This window comes from Lemur catta, chromosome 4, assembly GCF_020740605.2.
Source record: "Lemur catta isolate mLemCat1 chromosome 4, mLemCat1.pri, whole genome shotgun sequence".
Taxonomy (NCBI): Eukaryota; Metazoa; Chordata; class Mammalia; order Primates; family Lemuridae; genus Lemur; species Lemur catta.
In genome coordinates this window covers 53,886,389-53,913,050 of record NC_059131.1, presented here as the reverse complement: position 1 = coordinate 53,913,050, position 26,662 = coordinate 53,886,389, and the positions used below count along the sequence as shown (strand labels likewise).

The 26,662-nt window shown below is 42.3% G+C and overlaps 1 protein-coding gene across 1 annotated transcript in view; it reads right to left on the bottom strand.

The window, feature by feature from the left end:
* The window catches only part of ANXA4 (annexin A4), a 51,970-nt gene extending 25,832 nt beyond the window's left edge, over window positions 1-26,138 (bottom strand). Inside the window, exons 1-2 of the mRNA XM_045549778.1 lie at window positions 25,691-26,138; window positions 3,351-3,405 (exon numbers count right to left, since the gene is read on the bottom strand). Of these exons, the coding sequence (XP_045405734.1) occupies window positions 3,351-3,359 (9 nt within the window). The 5' untranslated portion in view covers window positions 3,360-3,405; window positions 25,691-26,138. The remainder of the gene's footprint in view (window positions 1-3,350; window positions 3,406-25,690) is intronic.
* Window positions 26,139-26,662: the final 524 nt, after the last annotated feature.

Genomic DNA, 26,662 nt, shown 5'->3' with positions numbered 1-26,662 from the left:
ATATGACCTTATTTGCAAATAGGACCATTGCTCGTGCAATTAGTTAAGATGAGGTCATACTGGAGAATGGTGGGCCCCTAATCCAATATGACCAGTGTCCTAACAAGAAGACGGCCATGTGAAGACACAGATACACAGGGAAAGCACCATATGACAAAGGCAGGGACAGGTTACGCAGCAGCAAGCCAAGGACACCTAAGTGCCAGCAAACCACCGGGAGCTAGGAAGCGGCACGGAAGGATTCCCCAACAGGTTTCAGAGGGAGCACAGCCCTGCTGACACCTGCATTTTGAACGTCTGGCCTCCAGAACTGTGAGGCAATACATTTCTATTATTTTAAGCCACCCCATTTGTGGTACTTTGTTATTGCAGCCCTAGGAAACTAATACAGGCACTTTCTTCTTTTTCTTCTACTATGTATCAGTACTAATAAGCAAATTGGTGATTTGCTGTCAAAGTTCTAATGTGGCCTAACAGCCTTTGGCCCCACCACGAGACAGCTTTTTGTTTGCTTGGTTTTTTGGAGATGAGTTCTTCCTATTTTGCCCAGGCTGGGCTCAAACTCATGACCCTCCTGCTTCAGCCCCCTGAATAGCTGGGACTATAGGCACACACCACCATGCCCAGCTGAGACAGCTTTCTGAGTTGAATGTTTCACAAGGTTCTTTTAAAACTCTAGTATTAACAAATGGTTGGATGGTATTCAAACGCTGCATGCAACTTTAAAACAAACTGCATTCCTCAGGGACATGAATATGGGATTAAAATTAATATTTAACAAGATGAATCGATCAAGAGATTTGCAAGGGTGGTTCAGTTTATCAATTAGCATTCTTAGTCACTCTTTTTCTCTAAGATCAAGAAATTTGTTCTTTGTTAGCCCTATAAATATCCATACTGATTATATTCCAGGGCATAATGCACTATTATCCATTCTGGGAAGGCAGGGGATTCCAATCCAGGAAGGCTCATGTGGTAGCAGGCAAAGGAAACAGGATGTTGGGAAGAATGACAAAAATGAATAGCTAGAAATAACTGCTGTATTCACAACTTATGAAATATTATTGGTATTATATTAATGAAGATGATAGACGTCAAATAGATTGGAATACAACACAATGGAACAATCGTGAGCAGTAGAAAGGGATGGAGGCACACACTACTGATACACACAACATTGATGAATTGCAAAACACACAATGCTCAGGTCAGAGGAAGAAGCCAGAAACAAAAGAGTACATACTCTGTGATTCCATTTATAGGATGTTGTAGAACAGGCAAAACTAATCGATGGCAGTAACAATTAGAACAGTGGTTGCACTCTAGGGTGGAGTGGAGAGCAGGTGGGGGCTAACCTGGAAGGTGCATGAAGGAGCCTCTGGGAATGAGAAAATATCCTATCTTGATAGAGGAGTAAGTTACATTTGTCAAAGCTCAGCTACCAGTAGCCTCAGGGGCTACGCAGTTCACTATATGTAAATTATATCTCCATAAAAAAATTGTTTTAAATACTTTAATACAATGGCTTTTAAAATATACGGTTATTATAGAGAATTTGGAAAATTCAAATAAAAATATTAAAACACCCATAACAACCATCTAGAGTAAATAATTTTAATGACATAAAATGTAATAAAAACATGTTAGTACAGAGATTAGATAAAGCATAAAAGTGAATACATAACTTTTGTATCCTACTTTATCATTTTATTCTAAGTATGTCCCTATACTAAGTGCAAAAAAAAAAAAGGCAGAACACAAAACTGTTATTTATGCTCTTATTACTACTATTTAAAAAATCATTTTAGGCCAGGCTAATGGGACTCATGCCTATAGTTCCAGCACTTTGGGAGGCCAAGGCAGGAGAATCACCTGATACCAGGAGTTCAATACCAGCCTGGGCAACTTAGCAAGACCCTATCTCTAAAACAAAAAAAATTTTTTAATTAACTGGGTGTGGTGGTACATGCCTGTAGTCCCAGCTAATTGGGAGGCTGATGCAGGAGCCCAGGGGTTCAAGGCTGCAGTGAGCTAGTGAGCTATGATGATGCCACTGCACTCCAGCCTGGGTGACAGAGTAAGACTCTGTCTCTGGAAAAAAAAAAAAATCATACATTTGAGTAAGGTCAAAAATAAAATAATCGCAAATGGTTGGGATTTTCAATATTGTGACTGCATAGCATGGTTTTCTTTTCTTTTAAAAATGTCCCTTATCTGTTTAACAAATAACAGTCATAATGGAAAAACAGGTTTTTAGGAGGAAAGGTGAGAGCAACTGAAGTAATTTCCCTGGAGTGGAAAGCACAGTGAAGACCACGTGGGTACAGTCCTCACGTGAAGGTAAGCTGGGAGCTGCTGAAGGCAGGAAAAGCACTCTGTTGATGTTCAGTCCATCTGGCAGAAAGTAGGGACACCATAAACTTTCCTGAATAAGTATTCTCCACGTCCAGGGAGAATCAATCAATAAGAATGGATTTTAAATTAAAGCATAAGAGGTTTGGGGCAGACATGAATAAACCTTTGTCAGGGATCATGTAGAAAATTCTGGAATGTCCAATGTAAAAAAAATTTTTTTTAAGAGTGTATTACTATATATGCAGGATAGTTTACACATCCATCTTCCTAAAGGAAGGCATCTAGAGGATCTCGAGTTCCTCTCCAGGTATAAGATTTCTCCTCCTATTATTCCTTCCCAGAAGAGCAGGGGTCAGAATCAGGCAACTATTCAGAAAGCTCGTTTGGGTGGGGGAAGGAGAGCAGATGGCCAGCCTTAGGTAGAGCCACGTTTGCACCTAAAAGGCTCAGCTTCCACCTTGGGAGCTGAACTTTATAGAACTCTCAAAGGAATCGGATTCCACGCCTGTCCCAAAGATCAGATAACCAAGTTCTGAGGAGTCTGATCACAGTCGAAAGCAGGAGGGAGATGACAAGCCCATACAGCTAAGAAACATCCCTCTTGATGAGCCTAAAATGATGGGGCTACACCAAATATCAACAGTGGTCATCTTGTGGGGTAGAACCTCCAGGATTTCTAGTTTTTCCTTTTTAAATGTGCTAAAATAAATACGTAGTGCTTCTGCAAAGAGATAACTATAACTTGTTTCTACATTCTCAGGCTGTTAAGAGGATTCAAAGGATGCGCTCTCTCAATCAATTTTCAGGGTCAAGTTGCTTACTACTGCTGAAAGAAATTAAAATGATGTTTAAAAAAAAACCCTGCCTTTTCATGTCCTCCTCCCTCTCCCCTCTGTTGAGCAAACAGTGCTTTGTTTAAACTAACAGTCGCTGAGTACACATCCCGTACCTGTCTGCAGCTGGCACCACGTAGGGTGCGGCACTCCGCGACTTACCATGGCCATGACTCCGTGTCAAGATCCGAGTTCAGTCACCCCAGCAGATGCTCCTCTGTGATAAAAGCAGAGAGGGAAACTTACTGCAAGGAGGGAAGTGGCATTAAAATCGTTAATCAGGGTAATTTGTAGTTTGCACGAAGTTAAGCCGTGAGAAAATAACACCCAACTTCATCAAAAGGCCAGCTATTGATTAGCCAAAGATACAAAGGCGAGGCTAATAATTACACAGACACTGTTAAAACAGCCAAGTAGTTTATTATGCCAACAAGATGTTTTCCTACCTGCTCTTCTGTTTGGAGATAACACCCTACAGAAACAATTCCTATTTTTTGTTAGGGTGAAGTACCACCACTTGCACTCAAACCAGACATAGATTCTGAACTGTACGCTATAGTGTGGACCAGAAGAGGTGCCCCCTTTGAGAGAAGAGATGATCCAACTCCAGCAGGAGAAAGTACAGCACCCAGCATATACTCTGACTGTGTGATCGTGTGTGTGTGATCGCGTGTGTGTGTATAATGACAGGCTGCAACCCAATCAACATTGGAATCTTTTCATTTCCCAATGGCTATCTTCACTGCCACCATTCTATGGTTAAAGATGCTTCTTCCCTTTAAACTGCAGCCCTACACACTCAATTTTGTCCTCAGTTTTCATACCCCCTCCTTCATCAGAAAGACTTGAATCATCACACTTTTTTTTTTTTTCAGTTGTTCAGAATGCAAGAAATGTCTTCACCATAGGCCTGTTATAGGCAGGCCCCTAAGGGGCTGGCTAACCATCTCCTGTTCCCATGTCCAAATCATATGAACAGGGCTCCTTTTCTAAAGTTAGATCCTTTATCTAGGTCATCCTAGAACCAGAAGTACAGGCATCCCTAGAAGCTTGTTAAAAATACAGACTCTCAGGCCCCCACCCGAGACCTCCTGCCAGAATCTGCATTTTAACAAGATGCCCCAAATACTCGTCTGCACACTAGTTTGAAAAGCCCCGGCCTAGACAACCCGACCAAGCAGCACTGTTCAATGATAAATACGTACTTCTTGACTCACTTGATTAACACGTAAGCCTTGTCTGGTCACATTTGCTTTTCACCTTCCAGCCTTCCTCAGGCCCAGCTCCATTCGTCATTGTTCCCCACCGTCCATTGCAGACTTACCGCACATTACGTGGGTGTTCAGTCCCCTCCAAAGGGATAGCCAGCTGGTTCTGGGGCACGGCCTGAGCAAAGGTGCAGAGGCAGGAAAGAGCCGCGGGTTCAGGGACAATAAGGAGACAAGGCAGGAGCAGAGGGCTCTTCCCAGGGAAGGCTCAGAGACAAGGTTGGAGAAGCAGAAGGGAACTGATTGGTAAGAGCCTTGTACGTCCAACTGAGGAGTTTGGCTTTAACAATACACTGGAGTAATTGGAAAATAGTGGAAAGTCTTTTGTAATTTGTAGAGAAATACTAAAATAAAAGAAACACTTTAGCAAGGTACTATACTATAGGGTAGTCTGGAGTGAGGGCCAGGGGTCAGGAAGGCTGTAGGAGAGAGACTACTACAGGAACACACAGGAAGAGGCGAGGCTCTGGGCAGGGTGTGGCTCCTGGAATACGACATACACGAGATGTTTGGAAGGAAGGCTTTATTGGATGTAGTGACTCATGGACTGCATAGATTTATTCATTCAACACCATATATTCATAAAGTGCCTCTATATTCCAGGCACTGTTCTAGTTGACAAAGACAATACAGTGAGTGAGACAAAGAACTCGCCTTCAAGGAGCTTACAGCTATGATCCGAGAGACCAAAATAGACACCCCTATGTCAACTAAGGTGGACCCTAAGGTTAAGGAAACAAAGCTACCTATGGGTTGAGGGTTCAGGACCTGGCTGGGATGCCAGATTTCTAAATTCCTACGAGAAAAACCATACTTGCTAACCCCTTAACAGTAAGAGCTATCAACTCTGATTTACAACTCAGACTACTACAACTCTAATCGGACAGAGGACCAGCCTTATGAACATTCTTTCCTGGTAAGGAACTGCAGATTGTAAGCCAGTTTCAGCCAGCTTGTAGAGGCTGCACACAAACTGTCCTTGTGTCTATAGTTCACCTTTTGACATAAGGAGCCAAATTCCATCACATTTTAATACCAAAACCGTGCCCCAAAGTGAACATGGGAGGTATGTTACGTATATGTTTGCCCATTACATATGTGCTTGGCTCCCCTCATAAATATGCATAGCTTTTCCCCTAAACCTACTGATTGTGTATGATACTAGCCTGTGAGGCACAAAACCCAACCTGTCACTCTTCAAAGAGAGCACCTCTGGCACAAGCAGGAGACTCTCTTCCTAGTTTGCAAACCTATATCACCAATAAAGCTCTCCTTTCTATTATTAATATTTAGCCATCCTCATGGTCTTTTGGATGACATAGTCTACCAGGAGAGATGGACAACAAATAAACAAGTGAATAAATAATCTCTGATACCAGTGAGATGAAAATATAACAGGATAATGGTACGGAACAAGGATCAGCCTACAAGCCAAGGATGGTTTTTACATTTTCAAACAGCTTACAAAAAATCAAAAAAATATTTTATATGAAATTCAAACTTCAGTGTCCACAAATAAAGACTTATTGGAGCACAGTCACACCCATTTGTTTATATAAAGTCTGTGGCTACATTCATGCTACAACAGCAGAAATGAATAGTTGTGACAGAGACCATATGGCCCACAAAGTCAAATATATTTGTTGTCTGGCCCTTCACAGAAAAAGTTAGCTGACCCCTGAATGGAGAATGACATGATTAGGTTGCCAGGAAGGAGCTGGCCTAGACAGGGTGATCAAGGAGGTGTCTCTAAGGAGATGACATCTAAGCTAAGAACTGAATGAAGGGAAGAGGCCAGCCACTCAAAGTTCTGGAGGAGAACTCTTTCAGGCAGAGGAAGCACTTAGCGCAAAGGTCCTGAGGCAGAAATGAGACTATTGTGTTTGAGGGATGAATAAAAGCATCGTGAATAAGGGCAAGTGTGGCAAGAGATGAAGATGGAATAGAGCCAGGTGATATTGTGACTTACAATAAGGAATGTATATTTGATCTTTGTCCTGTTCCTGGCATAGAACTCCTAAATCCCTTGGAATTTCCTAAGTGATAAGAACAATCAGGGTGAAAGGAGTGTGTTTTGTTATTCATAACAAGCTCCTTTCAAGCACACCTGAGTTTATATTAATGAGGTTTATATTAATTAATGAGGATGGGGGACTGGTTGCCAGGGGAACCAACTATGCAATTAGAGGGTTGGAATTTTCAGCCCATCCCTTTACCTCAGGGGAGGGGAGAGGGGCTGGAGATTGAATTAATCATCAATGGCCAGTTATTTAATCAATCATGTCTATGTAATAAAAACCCAAAAGGATGGTGGGGGGCGAGGGGTGGAGGGTTCGAAGAGCTTCCAGGTTGTGAACACGGGGAGATGCTAGCAAGGTGGTGCACCTGGAGAGGCCCCAGAAGCTCAGAGCCCTTCCCACACACCGAGCCCCATGCGTCTCTCCCATCAGGCTGCTCCCGAACTGCATGTTTTTTAAATGATAAACTGGTTTTCCTGATTTCTGTGAGCCATTGTAGCACATGAGCAAACACAAGATGGGGGGTGTGGGAACGTCTGATTTACAGCCATTTGGTCACAAATGCATGTGACAATCTGGACTTGTGACTGGTGTCGGAAGTGAGGAGCAGTATTGTGGGACTGAGCCCTTAACCTGTGGGGTATGACACTAACTCCAGCTGGATAATGTCAGAATTGAGTTAAATTGTAGAACTGGAGAATTGGTTAGTGTGGTTCCTCAGCCCCCACACATCTGGTACCAGAAGTGAAGTGTTGAGAGTATAAGGAAAAACAAACTGTTTTTCCTATACAATTGGTGTCAGAAATGGGATTTGCTAGAATGGCTCTGGCTCACCAAAACATGTGGTTTGAGAAGAGAAAGGATGAGAGGGTGAGAGGTGAGGAACCTTTGATTCCTAGTGGCCACGTGGTCACCCACAGTGTGGAGCCATGGCAGTGCTGAGATCAGTTACTAAAGATAGAAGTTACCCCAAGAGTCAGTTCACTGGATGCATAAGGAAATACAAACTAATAAGGTGAGGCCAGTGTGGTGGCTCACACCTGTAACCCCAGCACTTTGAAAGGCCAAGGTGGGAGGATGGCTTGAGGCCAAGAGTTAGAAGCCAGCCTGGGCAACACAGCAAGACCCTACCTCTAAAAAAAAAAAAAAGTACCCATATCCCTCATTAAGTACAATTTGTATGTGATTTGAATTGACTTGCTGCTGTCGGGCTGACAACCACTCTGGCAAACACAGCTTTTAGGAGCAAGGGTCCTCCCCGCTTTGCTTCCACATAGTTTTGGAATAAATGACAGTGAGAAGGCAGGGAAGGGGGACACTTCCCAAAAAAGTCAACCTTTAATGTGAACATTTCCACTCCTTTTTAGCATATCGAGAAGTGGAAAGGCTGCTTGAGCAAAGTGTTCTGGAAATACTAAGAGCCATTATTAAAGGAGCAAGAAATATTTTACTAAAGGAAACAATAAAGCATCATACTTGAACACAGGGTGCTTTTAGCTAATTTATTTTGAGACGTGGACAGCACACAGCCATAAATCCATTTATATAGACAGCTGTTGTAAATTTATTAAAGTTTCACCAGTACGAAGTGAGTTTCTAAATAGACTATAAAATGAACACAGAAAATGGTGTTCCTTGACTCTTTCAGCAGACACCAGATAATACACGTAATGCCAGTCCACACAAATGGTTACTGGCACAGTGCCTGGCACCCAGAAAGGCCTCGATAACTCTTGGCAAGGACGAGGGGGGCAGAAAAGGAGGGAAAGAACTGCACCTCACAACACAAAATTGCTGCAGAGCTCCTCTTAGCCGCACAAAGTGACCAGCTCCCAAGGGATGCAAGGTCTTTCTTCCCAAAGCCCCACCTAGAGCCACCCACCCGCCCCCACTGTCCACCTGTCCTGCAGTGCCGTGCTCTTCGCAGATCGTCTGTAGGAAATTCTGTGCTACCTCAGCTTCCTTGATTCCTTTGTTCTTTCTCTCTAAAGGCCTTCCTATAATCCAGAAACAGAACAATATGACCCAGTTCACAATGACTCAGACTGTGCTGGGGTTTTGAAAGTTCCTCACAGATGGGGCAAAATAAGCAGCAACTATACCTCAGTTTTTACATCTGTAAAATGTAAACACACTCACATTTCAGAGGTGCTTCAAATGACCCCAAAGAGCATGAGGACTCTTCAAGATCAAGGGATAAAGACTGAAGGTGACACATTTTTTTAGTGATGTCTAAGAAAACTCAGGGTTATGCAGAATGTGGGTAGGGAATGCAGCTTCTTAACAACATCCAAACTGTCTACACCTAGGACCTGGGATAGGGCTCCTTAAGTTTTTAAGACAAAGTTTTAGAGACAATAAAAGAAAGCTGGGAATTAAATGTGTGAGATCTATCCCAATAGCAGTTAAATAAGGGAAAAATAAGTTGCAAAGAAGTTCAACCTATTTCAAGTAAGATTATATAAATTCATGGAAATAATTTATAATGGGTTCCTAAAGAAAAATTAGGTATGTTGAGAATGTATCTCTACTGTTTTCCAGGGGGATGTCCAGAAGGAAAATGATACACTATAACATTATCGTATCACTGCCAGAAATCCGCAAGCCAGGTGCTGACTCAAGTATAAAGTTTCTCATGTCCTTGCGGCAGACTGCAGGTACATGGAAAAAGGACTTCTGATTTCAAGGACGTGCCATATGTGGAGGGAATGGCATCCTGCAGTTCCCCTCTTACCCAGAATTCGGAAAGCAGGCAAAGTAGATCCCTGAGCATTAGACTAGTAAAATCAGCAAATGCCCATCAAAACAAAGATATGCAAACTCATCTTAATGGGAAAGAATGGCTCCTGGGCTGAAGCAGGCTTTCTGAAATGTATCAGCATATTTAAAGAAAGATTGTGTCATACAAGCCCCACACAAAACTGCCACAGAGGCTTCCTTTGAAATCTTCATCAAAGCCCTGTCCTAAGGAAAGGGTGGGTCCGGTGGTCTAGGGCTCCGTTATATCCCGTCTGTGAAGGTGCATTCTGTTCATCTAATACCTTTTGTTCTGATTCCCTGGCTGCCAAGCAACTGTTGGACTAGAGTTTGGCTTCCCAACTGGACTTGTCTACAAGTGTTGGAACATAAGTATTTTTGCCTAAGTAACAATATATTTCTTAATATAAATAAATTGGTAGCACATGTGTGTTTGTACGTGTGTATATGTGTGTTGCAGTGTGGCCAGCCTGGTAGACAGGAACCCTTCCCAAGAGTGGAACTCCTTCTTGGTGTGCTAAGGAATACAGTTTCTCTGGGTCTGCTGGATGTTGCACTGTGGTGAATTCATATCCAGCAATGGATGCTCTTCTTGAGACCCCAGCTTCACTTGGCAGCCTCCATTCAGAGTCCCAACACTGACCCACATCCCAGCACAGGCGACCAGAGCATACATTATGAAGGGACTTGCCGGCCTCGTGGCACATTCTTACTGAATCCGTCTCCTCCCTGGAAGATCACATGTGTGTGAGTCATTCACCATTTCTTTTTGGTACATGGTTTCATTTTACGTCCCATAAGGATGACAAATTTAAACCACTGGCTGTGGATTTTCAGAGGGTGTGACTGGGCTCCACCCAAGCACTAAAGGCTTTCAAAACCATCTATGAAATAGGAACATGAAAACAACTCTTTTTTTTCTGCTTTTTTTTCTCCTACCTTAGATCCTTCCAAAGGTAAAGGAAGCTTTGTTGCAGTGATGGGGTTTGAGTGGGAAGAAATAAACATTTTCAAACATTTATTCAAGGGCAAAATGTGTAAGCTAAATGAATGCAAACATTTGGAGACCTGTCTGTTAAGCAATCCTAGATAAAAATCTATTCTAACCCAGCACTAGCCAGTTATTCATAGCATTGTGGAGGACAACCATAATAATTTCAATCCACAAATGATTCAAAAACCATATTTTACATATAATTTAAAACATCCCACTCCTTCTCTGCCCGTCATGCCAAAGTCTATTAAAGTTTTTACTCTACTCCTTGTCTAACAGGCAAAGGAAGGAGGGAAGGAACACTTACTAAATACTCCTTTACATTATCTGAGTTAAGCTACCCAATAACTATTGGAATAATGATTATTATTTCCACTTTGCAAGTTAAAAACTGAGACTTAGAAAAGCTGTGTTATTTGCCTGAGGTCACACAGTTTAGCATATGGGCAGACTGGGATCAAACACCCATATGTCTGATTGGAAAGCCAGCCAGGTGTACAGTATGAAAACTGGCTGTGGTGAGCTCTGCTTTGTATTAAGCAGTAGGGTTAAATGTCTACATTTTATAAAAATAAAAAGAGAGTCAAGGTGGCCTAAATGACTGTTGGGAAAGGTGGCTGGGTCCTGCACGCTTAGCTTAATCCCTGCCTTGTTAAATGTTTTGTCTCAGTTTCCCCAGGAGTAAGTCTCAAGGAGAGCGTAAATCAAAGTATATTCTAATAAGCTTTATAAATGTGTAGCTGCCCCACCTTGTTTCTCTACATACTGTATTCAGCTTACATTGTACAGTACTTCAGATTTTCCTAAGTAAATGTTTTCTGTTGTTGTTATCTGAGTGACTCCTTGTGTCACCTGTAGACTAGAGATTTTTGGAATTCTGGTGACTATTTTTTCATTGTTGTTGGGTTTTTTTTTTTTTTTTTTTTTTTTGTTGTTGTTGTTTTTAACTATTCTGCCTTTTAATTGCAGACAAACTGTTTGGATTCCCCTCGTCTCAGGCCAGTGACCGCAGAAACGAGAAGTTGATGTAGTGGCAATGCTGATTATTGCTCACTGTCATGGGACTGATGTGACAGTTTACTGATGTTTTGTGTTCATTCATTCATTCACTCATTCAACAAACCTCATCTGAATGCTGCCCCACACCAAGTACCATTCTAGGTGCTAAAAGACACACTTTGATGTCCACCTGTACACCTTTCATAACAGACTATTATTGCCTATCCCTTGTCTGTTTAAGAGTAACCCACCATTTAAAAAAAAAAAAATCCTGGAGGCTATTGGTGATGATTTGGTTGAACTTCCTTCCTGTTGCAAGGACTCTACAACCTTGCTCAATGGTCATCTCCCAGCTTCTAGTCACCCTCTGGCTTGGCGACTCGGTCCTCAGTGGGCAGGCTTGCCACTGCTAAGTAGCTCTAAGAATCAGGAGAGTGGCCTTGCATTCCTTGTCCTGTCTTTTGGAGCTAGAGGGACTTTACTTTAAAATAAATATTTATTGACCATTTAGTTTTATTGAATGCTTAGATATTTTATCCATATTGTATCCTTTTGTCCCCTCATTGTCCAGTGAACTAGATATGATAATTTAAGTTTTAGACAAGCTAAGCATAGTATCCAAGGTCACTCAGTAGTAGGGAACGAGAGCTATGTTTTCACAGCTCTGTCTGCCTATAGAGACTTCATATTATACCATGCCAAATACATGTATGTACACACACGTGTACAATTATGTGTAAAGGCAGATGACAATTCTAGAAGCTTTTAGAATAATGATGGAATAAAAACTTTAAATTGTCACATTTCTTGCTGAGCTAAACACTTCCTTGTTCTTCCTATCTTTAACAAGCTGGATGCAAAAAAACAAAACAACAACAGCAACAAGAACATTCCTCTCCCAGAATTATCTGATGGAAACTGGACCATACTTTCACCGGCAGACAGATGGCTCTCAGTCAAAAGTGTTTAGTCCAAGGCTAGCGGCCATTTAAAGAGAAAGTGCATTTCTAATTCCCACACACCCTGCCCCACCTCAGTCACAGTCTTTCTAGTGGGAGAACAACGTGGCACAGCTCTGTGATAATGTCTCTTTGAGCAGACACGTGGTCAGAGTTGTGCCATCTCCATCTAAGAGGGACATAAGGATTCCACCCAAACACATTCTGTGCCTCCCCTTATACCACAACCCAGCATCCTGTGCTTAGTGCAGGTGGGAAGGTCATGGCTGATCCCACCACAATATAAAAGTGCCTAAAGTACAGCCTACTTCAGAGACTGACTGATGCGTCATGCCTTTGGAGTAGTCTGCATTCAGTGTCAAAGGAGGTTAGATTTAATGACCCCATTTGGTTATGTTTATTCTAGTGCCAGCAATATTAAGATTATCCAGTACATACCAGTAGAGAGAGAAAGGAGTGCCAAAAATAGCTTTTCTAGCTTTTGCTATGAACTGAAAACATTACAGGCTTTCATTCAAAGCCTAAGGATGTGGTGGGCACAGCTATGACATTTTTTCCAGCCCTAGATGGCAACTGCTCGTGCTATTAGAAGCAGCTCCCCTTCAGACTTAAAAGCACAGTTCTTCTTTTGATCACTCAGAGTTGGTTTTCCCCTATTTCAGATCAAAATGTCAAGCAAACCACAGGTGAGAGAGCAATTCCAAGGCTGAGATGTAAGTATGCAAAGACAGCAGAAGTAGAAATGGAGGGGACAGTGTGCCCCCAGAGTGAGTGCCCTTTTGTCAGGGTTGGATTGTCAGGGTGGAGAAGCCTTTGGCGAGCACCCAGCCCACTCCTTCATTTTATAGGCAGGAAACAGCCCTATCTACACGTAAGTGATGGGTCCATCTTCTGGGTAATGTGCATGGTAATAATGTGTTAGGTTCTTTCAGCTGACCCAAGGTCTGGGAGGTGCTGCCATCACGGGCAGCACAGGTTCACCCTAGAATGGGAGAACCAATGCCATCCTTCTGATGAAAAACTGCAAAGGGACAGTCCAGACCCAAGTATGGTGCAGCCAACTTCCCACCTTCGTTTCTAATTTCACAGGATAGTCATTCAGACAAGCAGAAACTTCATAACTTCAATGACCACACCATCCTTCCTCCATAAGGATGGAACCCTGGAGTGCAACCACTTGAGTTTATAATCCTCCTACACACACTTCCTAGCTGTGTGATTTGGGCCAACATATAGCCTCTTGTGCCTCAGTTTCATCATTGATAATGAGGATCACTTGAGACCAGGAGTTGGAGACCAGCCTGGACATCAGAGCAAGACCCTGTCTCTGCAAAAATACAAAAAATTAGCTGGGCCTCGTGGCATGCACCTATAGTCCCAGCTGCTTGGGAGGGTGAGGCAGGAGGATTGCTTGAGCCCAGGAGTTTGAGGTTACAGTGAGCTATGATGATGCCACTGCTTTCTAGCCAGCACAACGGAGTGAGACCCTGTCTCTAAAAAAAAAAAAAAAATAGTAGAATTACCATATGATCCAGCAATTCCACTTCTGTGTATACATATACCCAAAAGATATGGAAGCAGAAATTCAAAGAGATAACTGCATGCCCGTGCTCACAACAGCATTATTCACAATAGCCAAAAGGTAGAAGCAACCCAAGTGTCCTTGAACAGATGAATGGATAAACAAAATGTGGTATACATATACAGTGGAATATTATTCAGCCTCTAAAAGAAAATATATTCTGACATATTCTACAACATGGATGAACCTTAAGGGCATTACATAATACTAAGTGAAATAAGCTATTCACAAAAGGATACATATTGTATAAGTCCACTTATATGAGTTACTTATAACAGTCACTGAGACAGAAAGTAGAACAATCATGCTGGTGGGAGGGGGCATGGGGAGTTACAGTTTAATAGCACAGTTTAATTGTTACAGTTTAACAGTACAGAGTTTCAGTTTTGCAAGATGAAAAGAGTTTTGTGGATGGATGGTGGTGATTATTGCAAAACAATATTAATATACTTAATGTGACTGAAATGTACATTTTTTCTTATGTGTATTTTACTGCGATTTTTTAAAGTTTTTTAAAAATGTGAACTGTTTAAGAAAAAAACAACTCATCAAACTAACCAACCAAGGTCTGTGCATTTTATGATATGTGTCTTGTGCCTCAATAAAGTAATATACATATATACAACCTTAGAGGCCAAAGTCTCGGCTTTGTAGGAAACCCGCTGTGACTCTTCATTTAGCAATACCCACTCTAAGGCAAAATCCAACTCGGTGGAATCCAGAAATCCATATGGCTTTTGCACAGCCTCATGGATAAAATCATGTCTCCTCAAGTATAACAATTTAAAGAGAAAATCTGTCAAGCATGGTTAGGCTTTGCCACAGGGTTACATTGTGTTTCCTGATCTGTTCTCAGAGTTATTTTAGAATCAAAGTGCCTTAAGGAAATGTGCAAGGTCACGTAATTCCATGTTCCTCCTTCAGAAACACCATAGGTAAACTTGTGAGTGAGAATCTAATACAGCAATGCTCAGTAGTTGATCACACAAGAACCCCAACAAGTTTATCACAAACTATTGGTGTTGATCTACAGTTCTTGTCTGTTCTATCACCAGGGATTCTCACATGTCCATCCGCATGTGGGCCACCACAGTCTCTCCTTGGGGATCAAAAACTATAGACCACTGTATCTTGAGACCAAATTCCAAGGTTGACCAGTGCTCTTCTTTGTTGCTATTGTTGTTGTTGAGACAGAGTCTCACTCTGTCACCCCGGCTAGAGTGTAGTTAGTGGTGTCATCCTAGCTCACTGCAACCTCAAACTCATGGGCTCATGCCATCCTCCTGCCTCAGCCTCCTGAGCAGCTGGGACTACAGGAGCATGCCACCATGCCCAGCTAATTTTTCTGTTTTTTGTAGAGACGGGGTCTTGTTTTTGCTCAGGCTGGTCTCAAACTCCTGACCTCAAGCAATCCTCATGCCTCAGCCTCCCAAAGTACTAGTATTACAGGCGTGAGCCACTGTATCTGGCCTGACCAGTACTCTTGATTTCTTTTTTTGTCTTAGCAATCATAAGTCTCAAGGATAAAACAAGAAGAGCACCTTATCGGGAAAACTAAGACGCCTGAATCTAGCATATGGTCTGTCTCTTATAATCTTTTCCAGAGAAATTAAAATCCAGTCCATCTTTCTTTACAAAATCCTTGCGGTGCAGGAAGGGAATAGAACAGACTGAATCCGAATGAGAGACTGAAGTACAGGAGGTGTGGAGAAAAGGGAACCCTTACACATTGCTGGTGGGAATGTAAATTAGCACAGCACAGCCCTTTCTCTCTGGCTCCAAAGGTACATCGCCAGGTGTATTTGCCCATGAAGGAAGAAGACTCCCTCTGAAGGAACAGGAAAAGCAGCCAGCCCAGTTTTCCTCCACAGATTTATACTGGCTCAACCCCAGAGAACTGGAAGTGAGCAGAGGACAAACACTACTGTCTTCAAAGTCTCATTTTTTGCCGTGCAAATAATCAAGTTCCAGCTTTGTGGGCAACCCCTTCTCCCACCGGTTCAGCCACTCCCTCATGGGGCCAGGGCAGGGTTCTGTTCCCAAATCTTTCCAGAATTCAAGCTGACTTTAGCAGAAGAACACAAAAACAGAACTGTTAAAATTCTTCCACAGTGGATTTCTGATTCACACAGGGAACTTGCTATTTCTGATGCAGCCGCTCCCAATTCCTCATTCAAAACCTCCTGAAGCCATGGGAAGGGAGAAACTCATGACAAAACTGAGAAGACTAGGCAGAAGCTGAGAGGAACTGAAACCAACTTAAGGCAGATGGAGCTGGATGGAGGGTGTGTGTGTGTGTGTGTGAGAGAGAGAGAGACAGAGAGAGAGAAAGAGAGAGAGAGTAGGGAAATGGGTTATATTTCTCTACCAGTTCTGTCTGATGTGGGGATCCATCCAGAAAACCCTACCCTGAGTTGTGAGGAGCTGTGAGGTAGGCCAACTGCTGGCCCTGCTCATCCCCAAACAGACCAGGAGGTATTGGGGCGGAAACCATGCTGCCAGAGTGGATTCAGAGAGACGTGATAAGTGAGAATCCTGAAAGAAATGCATGCTGGGAGGTATTTTATATATATAAATATTTTTAAATTTTTTATTTATTTTTTCTCAGAGAACCAGGTATCAGGGGTAGAAAAAGCAGGAACAAAGAGAACACCAGCTAGAAACTGGGAATTAGACCAAGCACTGTACAAACAACCCCTCTCCTGCTGTAAAGCTCACGCTAACACAAAAAGCTGCACAGGCTGGGATTAAGGGTGTTCTGTTCCCCACCCCCGTCTTTGGCGTACAGTCTCTATATGTCAAGACAGTAGCCACAAGCCACATGTTACTGAGCAACTAAAGTGTGGCTAGAGCGACTAAGAAACTAAATTTTTAAATTTGGTTTCATTTTAATTAAATTTAAATTTTACAATTGATGCAGCATAAAATATTTTCCCATTATACACAACTTTATTGCTTTCTTAGTGCTACCTTTCACTTTAACCATTGCATGTGTAGGGCACATGTCAAGCACGTGGCCACTCTTCTAGCATTACATACAATCACTCATCTAGTTGGTGCCAACAGATTTATTCATTTTGAATGGTATTTTTCTAGGGACTGATGCAATATTTGAATGTTTTTTCTGAATATGTTTTACAGAGAGCATAAGGTACAGTGATACCTATGTTAATTGTCATTGTAATTAAATTTATTTATTTTAATTATAACATAATTAATTTATTCTCTAGTTTAAAAAAAGTATGGACATATGTTAACATTTAAAATGAAGGCCTGTTACCAATGTAGAACTGAGTGGAGTGGCAGAAACATCGAGAGTGGCACAGCAAAGAAAAAGAGACAAAACTGATGTGAGAGTTAGTGAATTTGCTTAACTTGGACAGATGCAGTAGGTAGGCCTTTCACTTCAAAGTCAAATTCTTCTAAAAAAGATGAACTGGTGTTTTCAATGTGGATGCAAATATTAAAGGAAAATTATTTTTGGATACTTGATTTAGTTATTGGAAAATTTTTAAGTACGTTCAAAATTTGAGCATGTGAATTTACACGAAAACTGCACATTTTATGAACTCTAAATACAAGTCAAGTATTTCTGGTGAAAATTTAGCATTCAAATTCAGATGTGCTGTCAGTGTAAAATACACATCAGATGTTAAGATTTAGTATAAAAAGAAGCCTGTAAAATGTCTCATTAATAATTTTTATTTTGATTATATGCTGAAATAATAATGCTTTGAATATATTGGGTAAAATAATCTATATTATTAAAGTTAATTTTTCCTGTCTTTTTACTTTTTTAAATGTAACAACTAGATCATTCAAATTTGTATATGTGGCTCACTTTATATTTCTATTGGATAGCACTACTCCAGATATCTCTCATGTTATTTAATACTAATTATCATAGCTAATGTTGATTGAGCACTTATCAGGTCAGATACTATTTTAAACACTTTACATGAATGATCAGAGTATTTCTTTAAATTTCACACACAAAAAACTTATTTATCTTTTCAGTGCCTTCATTTCCCTATTTGATAAAAAAGAAAAAGAAAAACATAATATGGACCTATAACAAAATGCTAGAGAACAAAGAAAAAGGAACAGAGCCTCAAAATATTTAAAGGAAGAATCTATCCCTGAGAATAATCCACTTAATTATTCAGAAGAAACACTCAGGAAACTATTGGGCATCCTCAATATTTGGCAGAATAACACAGCATTCTAAACAGGGAATGAAAAATACCTAGTGTAATAATATTGGTAAATCTTCTGAGACTAAAGATTTTGGTGTAAATACTTCATATTCAGCACATCAAGGCCAAGATTAATTTTCTATGACCATTCTTCTCCTCCCTCTCTCTATTTAATCAAGCAAACAACAGATTTTAGATTTTTAAAGCACATGTGTATTTAAAAAGGACTTATAAAATCATATCTAAATATCACCCTTTTCACTACTGGTTGGTTTCAACAGAATTTTTATTTTTTATGAAAATGGAATCCTTCTAAAAGAAGTAAAGACTATCTGCTAAGGTCATAGAAAATTTAATACTAGCACCTCAAGAAATCACAGAAAAGATAAAGCAAAATACTAGTTAGCTTTTTAAAATTAACCTTTATTTTTGAATTTTAAAGACATTACATAAACTTGGAAGAAAATTTATTTGGATTTGTTTTAGCAACCTCAAGATCTTATGGTAGTAACAATGAACCATGGATCCTGGACAGTCAGTGCTAATTTTATTTGTCATTATTAACCTCTCCTTCCCTCTAGCTGTTATAATATTATTATTATTAATGCTTTGTTATTATTTAAGTTGCTTGTGCGATCTGATAAACTTGTTCCCCAAACTCTGCAGAATGGGAGGAGAGGTAGAATTTTTCATGGTAATGCTAAAAAGAATGGATCTTTCCACACCTACAAACAGAAAAGATTCACATTCATAGAATTTTAGAGACTGGAATGCCTTTAGTAATCCTCTGTTTCCCCCTTTCATTTTATTTGGTAAATTATTAAACACATAAAGGACATTTTAAAACAATGTAAACTCACCATCTACTTTCATTTTGTTTGTTCCAGTCTTTTAGCACAGTCGAAATCACACTATGTATATAATTTTGTGTTCTCCTCTTTCTACTTAATTTTCTATATTCTACACAATCACTACATTTAACATTTTACTGAATTTATACTCTTCCATCAAGTTGATATATATTATAATTAACTCAATGTCCCTCCTATTGGTTGTTGAGTTTTTTTCTACCATAACTATAATCTTTATGATCAGCTTTGTAGATATTTTCTTCTTTTGACCTATTGCTTGTGATATCTGATAATTACGAATGTTTCCAGTTGTCCTCCAAATTTACAAGGATATCCAAAGCCCAGTCAGCCATAAGCTAGCTTTCTGGTTTTATTTATTTATTTATAAATTAATATATTTATTATTAATATATAAATTATTGGTTTACACAGTAATTAATGATTATATATAATATTAATGTACCTATAAATTGATATTTACGTATAAAAGTAAGCCTTATTATTAACTTGTCTTTAAATTAATAGTAGGAACATTGAATCCTTCTTTTTTTTTCTGCTTGTATTCTTTGTAAATTATCAGTTTGCATTTTTTGCTCATTTTTAGGATCTTGATGCTTTACTAACATACTTATATAAATTACGATATATTATAAATTTTAATATTATATATCTAAAATTAATTATAAATATTTTTCTCATTTATTATAATATTTTCCTTTTGGTTTCATATAGTCAAAATTTGGAAGAAAAATTTTAAATTGTACCAATCTATCTTTTCCTTGGTATTCCTCTCTCTTATTAGTTCAGTAGTTAGGAAAGTCTCCTTTTGGTGAAATGTTGATAATAGTAGAGCTGGGTGATGAACAGTTACATGGGGGTTCATTTCGCTATTCTCTCAGTTGGGTATATATTGGAAAATGTCCATAATAAAACTTTTTAAAAGTATCTCTTCCCCATTGCTAGAATAATCATTTTATTTTATTTCTACTAATTTTCTCCCAGCCCTTTCATTTTACAGTTGAGGGAGCTCACCCGTGAGGTTATACTAGTTTGCTTGCTACATGATCCATCTTGTTTCCCTCCTACTAAACTTAGCCAAAACCTCTTTTTTTAGGAATCGCAAAAACACCCAGAGGCGGGGCTGTTTGGAAAGGGCTAGAATTCAATTAAAAAAAGATGGTCTGGTAGATCCCAAGTGACTGGTGCTTTATTCCTGCAAACTTACTCCAACCCTGCCACACAAGATATGGGAAGGTCAGGCATGTGCTGACAAACTTAACAGCTGGCTCTCCAAGGAAAAAAAATCCTGATGTGTAGCCACTTCTTTGGTGTAAATATTTCCACCAATATTTCAAGTTACTAATGTGACCAGTTTCAAGTTACTAATGTGATGTCATTGAACTTAGAGTTGGGAATAAATGAGCAGTAGCACACCACTATATACTATTTCCACCACACAGATATAATAGACATAAATAACTTCAACAGCATAGATAACATAGTAAAAGGTAGTAAAAGAATTAGGAAATGATGAGTTGTTGTAAATATAAATTGTTTATATTTACATTTTAATATAACTTAGTTACTCATAAGTTCAATTTAGCCCAGCATGATGGCATGTGCCTGTACCTCTAGCTACTTGGAAGGCTGAGGAGGGAGGATTACTTGAGCCCAGGAGTTCAAGGCCAGCCTGGACAACATAGCAAGACCCCAGTCTCTAAAAAGAAATAAAAAATAAATAATTAAAAATTGAGGAAAGAATGCAAGAAGCCCTCCAGGTGATTCTGATACATTCTCAAGTTTGAGAACCTCATTTCCATGGCAATAATTCTAGACTCCAACTACTGATGCCTAAAAAGGTCCCCAAACCACCCTATGGATATTTCATAAGTGTAGACTGCCACTCATGATCTTACATCAAGTATAAGGGATGGGGAGGGGGATAAATTATGTTAATGGGAGGGGCATCATGACACTTTAAAAAATACCTACATAAACATCACTCAAGAAATGTTGTGCTTGCCAAAGGTTGTTTAAACAGTAGAGTTCTCAAAACTATCCACTGCAAGCATGCATTATTCCTGGCAGGCCAGATCTGTTATTTTATGATATCTGTGAAACTCCAAATTAAATTCTCTTCCCACATATGGGTGCTGGCATAGGCTGAGAATCCAGAACAAGAACCGAATTCCAGTCCCTGCTCTGCCCTCCAGATTTAACCCCACCTATGAGAGCTGATTTATTTTGGCATACAATTGGGATAGTAGAAGTTACTGCAAGGGATTTCTGTGAGAATTAGCAATCATGTCAACCTTCCTTCCTCCTTAAGAGAACCTTCTTTCTGTTGGGGGATTGGGTTTGCTAAACCAGGAGGAAATAATGATTGCTTCAAGGCAACCCCTTTCCAACTGCCACGAATAGTTTAAGAGCGGCCATGTGATCCACTTCTGGCCAATGAGAAATAAAGACAAACCTGCAGCTTCAAAGAAAGATTTTCCCCCAGGCTAAAAAGATAGAGTCAGCTAGCCAAGTTGTCCCTTTTTTCTGGCCTTGGATATTGTCATGACATGACATCTAGAGCTATGGCTTCAAAAGGATTCTAATTAATATAGACTGTAAAGCACCTAGCATGGAGGAAAGTTCTCAAATTCAAAGTGCACAAAAATCACCTAGGATGCATTTAGAAATACCAATTTGGGGGGCAGGACCCTGGACTCTAGGGCTTGAGTCAGTAAATCTCAGAGACCTCATTTAATCAAGTTTAAATAAGCACCCCTGGTATTCTTGTCACACCTTAGTCCAGGCCCTGATTCTTACACAGGTGGTCTTTGGACTCCAGTTCCAAAACTGCTACTTGCTGTGTATGCAGGTACTCACAGTCCTTACTTAAATATTCATTCTGCCCCTATCATGTACAAGGCATGGCAGGAGAAACAAAGATGGAGGAGACATGATCTGGCTCTCAAGGAGCTTGTAACCTAGTAAGAGAAACAGAATGGGTATATAACGCATCTAGTGACAAAGCAGCACTATTATTAGAGTTGTAGAGTGGGCAGAGACAGACAAAGTCCCTCTACTTTCAAAAAGATTCAGAGAGCTCTCATTTGACTTAGGCTTTGAACAATAATGGGATTTCAACAGGGAAAGGGGTTTCCAGGCAGAGGACAATAAAAATGAAGCTTCAGTTATGATTACAAATGGTAACTTACATGAAAAAGAGTACTTAGTTTGGAGTTGAGCTGGAGCTTAAGGACACCATGAAGGGAGCAAGGGCTGCAAAAGTAATTTTCAAAACTGGATCATTTTGTGGCAGGCCAGGTTTAGAACCTGGACTAAAATCTGCAGGCCATGGGAAATTGTCCATTTATTCCGCACACCTTTAGTGAGCACCCACTATGTGCTCAGCACTCTGCTAGCCAGAGGATGGGAGCTGCATGGTCCCCCACCCTCAGTGGAGCTCAAAGCTGAGTGGAGGAGGCAGGCATGTGATCAGACATAATGAGGCATGAACATCCTGTGCTGGGGGAATCACAGAGAGAGAGCACGTAGGAGAGGCCCCTAACCTAGACTAAGTCAATCGGGAAAGCAGACCATGTCCAAGGTGAACGTTGGTGAGTTGGCCAGATTTAAGCAGGGAAAAAGGAGTCATGTTTCTCCAAGGCTGAATCTCTACCTTGATTTACTTCCTGGTACCCAGTACTTTCATTTTATCCAAAAACATTTTTTAAATAACTGGGCCAGGCACGGGAACAGATGCAAAAGGAAACAGAGATTACAATCCAGGCGGGCAGTCCTTAATATGGGATCCTTGGACCTTCTAGGACCCATCCCCCAGGGCTGGCTTGTATAGTCCTACAGAACAACCTTAGTTTGCAAGGGCCGTCCAGCTCCACCTCCGGGGCTAGGCTGCTCTGATAGACATGCCACTCCTCCAGAGTGCCGTGGTCTTGCCTTCTCATCTCCGTGCCTGTGCACAAACCCTTCTTCTCCAATCCTGCCTCAATATAAAGCTTCCCTCTCCAGGAACCCTCTGATCACTCGTGATGGAGTTAGGTGCACCTCCTGTTATTCCATGGCAGTCTGTGCATAATGAATGTATCAAACCACTTATTGCTCCGTCCTATGATTTTTGAATTGTTGATTTACTTATCTCCCTTAGGGTCTGTGTGTTTCAGTCTTGAATTTCTATTGCCTGTCACATTATATATATATAATAAATAAACGAACCTTTGTCCTTCTCATAGAGGCTGTTAACCTCCTGTCTAGCTCCCAAAGACCCTTCCCCAAGGTGCACCCCTGCCTTTAGGTGCTGCCCTAAGTCTGGCTCCCACAAGAATGGCCACCAGAATCATGACAGCACATTGTTCTCATTCCATCTCTGCTCTCCACTGCTCACCTATCTGCTGAGACCTCCTGGATGCTTAGTATGACCCAGATCAATATCAAGTTCACCTTGGACAAGTGGTTTGGACATAGACTCTATCTCTTCCCTTGTGAAAGAATCCAGCCCCACAGTCAGCCTAATCTCCCAGCCTTGCCTTTTCCAGCTGATTCCCCCACTTTTAACCCATTATACAGTATTAAAGAGTGGTAGAGCATGGGATATAGAATCCTCGTGCCAAGCTCAAATCCTGGCTGTACCACTTGTCAGTATGTGACTTTGAGCAAATTACTCAACTCTTTTGTGGCTCAGTTTCCTCATCTGTACATTAGTGATGATAATACTAGCATCCACCCAATATGGGTGAAAATTTAATAAAACAACATGCCAGGTGTTTGCCATGGGGCCAAGCTCATAGGAAACACTTGGTGAACATTAGATGTTAACAGCAGCATCATAGAGAAGCAGAGCTCTCACAGACTAAGACACAGCCTGGCTCAAGAGGGGGGGTCCAGGCTCTGAAGCCAAGATCAGGCCCCTCAGTGCCCATGACCTGATACCATTGCAAGGACTTTGTCTGACAAAGGGCCCTGCCCCAGCAGGTTTACCTAGTCCACAGGCCGATTGAGCTACATTTCATATGACAGCTTGCTTGACAAGGAGAAAGTTAAACAAGAAAAGAAAAACATTTGATCAAGATTTAGTTAATAAGCCAAGAAGCCACAAATCCAAATCCCAAATCACTATGAACCAAGCACTGATGGAGTCATAGGAGGGCAGAGAGGATAAAAGAACAAGCTTTAGCATCCCAGCAGCGGGATTTAAGCCTCAGTTCACAAGCAGTCTAAACTCCTAAGAACCACGACTTGGAGCCTTGGGATTCTCATCTGTAAACCAATGTTAATAACCCCATCTCAGGTTGAAGTGGAGATTAAATAAAGTGAGTATTATTCAAAGTTGCTCCAGGGAGGACATTCAAACTGCCTGCATAAGTAGCCCTAATTGCAGTGAAAACAAACCCTTAAAGGCTAGGTTTGGGCCAAATCACAGCCCAAAGCCCAAGCAAAACACTTTTCAAGTTTCTTGTTTTAGATTAAAAAGGTATACAATTTTTGGATTCTACTCCAGTGTTTTTATCCCCGAACATTTGGGTAAAATTGATACTCAAGGAAAATCCCACCCCCTTGTTTATTCTGAAGCTTCAGGTAGTCCCTGGCACCTTGCCCACCAGCCCCAGTACCTGCCATTTACCTTGATCTCCCTTGGAGAAGAACAGGTTTAATCTATAGGCAGACATGCAAGATCAGGAATGTTAACAAAGAAATGCCACCAGACGTGAGTCTGGGGATGACCAGGATGCTCACCCTTTAAATGCTGAGGGCTACTGTGGTCCAGCTTGACTGTGTATGTTACTCTCTAAATTGCTTTCAAAGAAAAATTATCCCTAAGCAAAAGCAAGTACGTCTAGGAGGGAAATTCACAGATGCCCTTGATCTAGTAGTTGTGTGTTTGTGCATCTGCATGCATGTATGTATGTGGGGTAAGGGGTGTACTTGCATGTATATCCCCAAATGAATAGAAATCTGACCTGAACTGAGTGAGGATGGCCTTGGCCTGATAGGGATCAGGGAAGTCAGCAGCTCTTGGGTGGCCGAGTTACTGAGTTACTCATTTTCTCACTCGTGCCCTCTTCCTCTCCTGCTTGCTATTCCACCTCTCTGTCATCAATTAAAAAGCTAGGGCTTGGCTAAACAGAGAGACTTGCAATGGAAGCGGGAGGTGGGGTGTCCTGAATCATTTGGCGGAGGGCACCCTATCCATCCTTCCCACTCTCAGCCAGAGAGAGCAGGTGCCCGGTTTTCATGAGAGACGTGTTACTCGGGACCCACAATACTCCACAGCTCACAGAAGACTTGCATCGACGTGGGGAGCACTTCCAGTTGGCAGAGTGTAGAAAAGCAATCCTCTTTGGTCCCAAAGTCTCCAGCTGGTCAAAGCCATGACAAAAGGGTGAGACTGCCATTGGCTGACTCAGAGCATGGGCCTCAGCCCAGCTCTGTGCTAAGGGCGTTAGATACAGGAGGAGAGAAAGTGGTAAGAAACTAGGAGAAAGGAGTAAGTTTCTTAAGTGGAGTAAAGAATTAAAGTAAACTGTAAGCAGTGTTAGACTGAGTGAGCGCCAGGGAATATTGACCCAATCCTTTCTTTTGGATTCCCAAGCCCAGCACGGGGACGCACTAAGTAACTGCCGTGGTCTCTGGCTGGCATCCCGAGCTGTGTAGCCCGCTCTGGCCGTCCTTTGGAGGGTGCCTGGATAAGGGCCGTGCTCGCCCCGCTCCTGCCCACGCGCAGCGAGCCCCGGGGCCGCCCGCAGGCCGGCGGCGGGCACCCTCTCCTGGGCGCGGCGCGGCGCGGGCCCGGATACCCCCGCGAGGCGCTTCCCGGCCGCGGCACCCGCTTCCCCGAGCCCAGCACTCCTGGCCGAGAGCCCCCTTACCTCTCGTGCCGAGACGGGGCTGCGCTCGTCCCCTGCGACCGCGGAGGTCACACTCTGATCGGGCCGGACAGCGGGTCTTATCCTGGGCGGATCCGCCCCACTTCGGGGTGGAGACTGAGCCTGAGTTCCTGGTTGTCCCGTTGCCCACGGGACCGGAAAATCCCTCAGGGAGCAAAGCGCACCTGGGGCCCAGGGTCCGGCCCGCCGCGGCAGGTGCCCGGGGAGGGGCCGGCCTCGTCTCCCCACCCCCCGCTGGGGTTGCACCTGGCACGTCCCCGCGCCCTAGGCGGTGGCCGGTCCCGCTGGGTCCCCAGCCTCGCCCACCTGCCCGGATCGCACAACACCCCGGGCGCGGCCAGCCCCGCTCCGACCCCCGCAGAGTGGGAGCAGTCGCATTCTCCGCGTCTCGGGAGCCCGGGAGCCCCCACACCCTCCGAGGGCCAAGCGCGGGCGACCTCGCGCGCTCCGCCCTGCGCCGGCCGCGCCCAGCTCTGGGGGAGCCCCGAGTCCCGCCGCGACGCCAGGCTTCCTCCCGGGGAAACTGCGCTTTCTCTCTGCAGCGGGCTCAGGCCGAGCCTGTGGCCGGGAAAAGTAGAAAGTGAAATCTGAATGGCACATTTCATTTCCCTCTTTCACATGCAAACATAGATTCCAAAAAGTTTCCAGCAGCTCCGCATCTCCCTTGAGAAATGCAGTTCCCCTTCTTTGTGCGCCCAGCAAGCCGGGGAAGCAGGCCTTTGGGAACAGGACTCGGAGCAGCCCGGATCTTTCTCTCTACACCGGTAAATTACTAAGCTTTAGTGCCTGTCGGTAGCTCCCAGGTTCGGCTTGCCGCAGCGCTCGCCCTTCCTAAGACAGTTTTGTGGGCTCGTATCTGCTTCCCCTGCTGGCCACGCGCTTCTTGAAGCCACTGACTAGGACTAGGTCGTCTTTGCGCCCATGTCCAGTACTGATTCTGGCACGTAGTAGGTG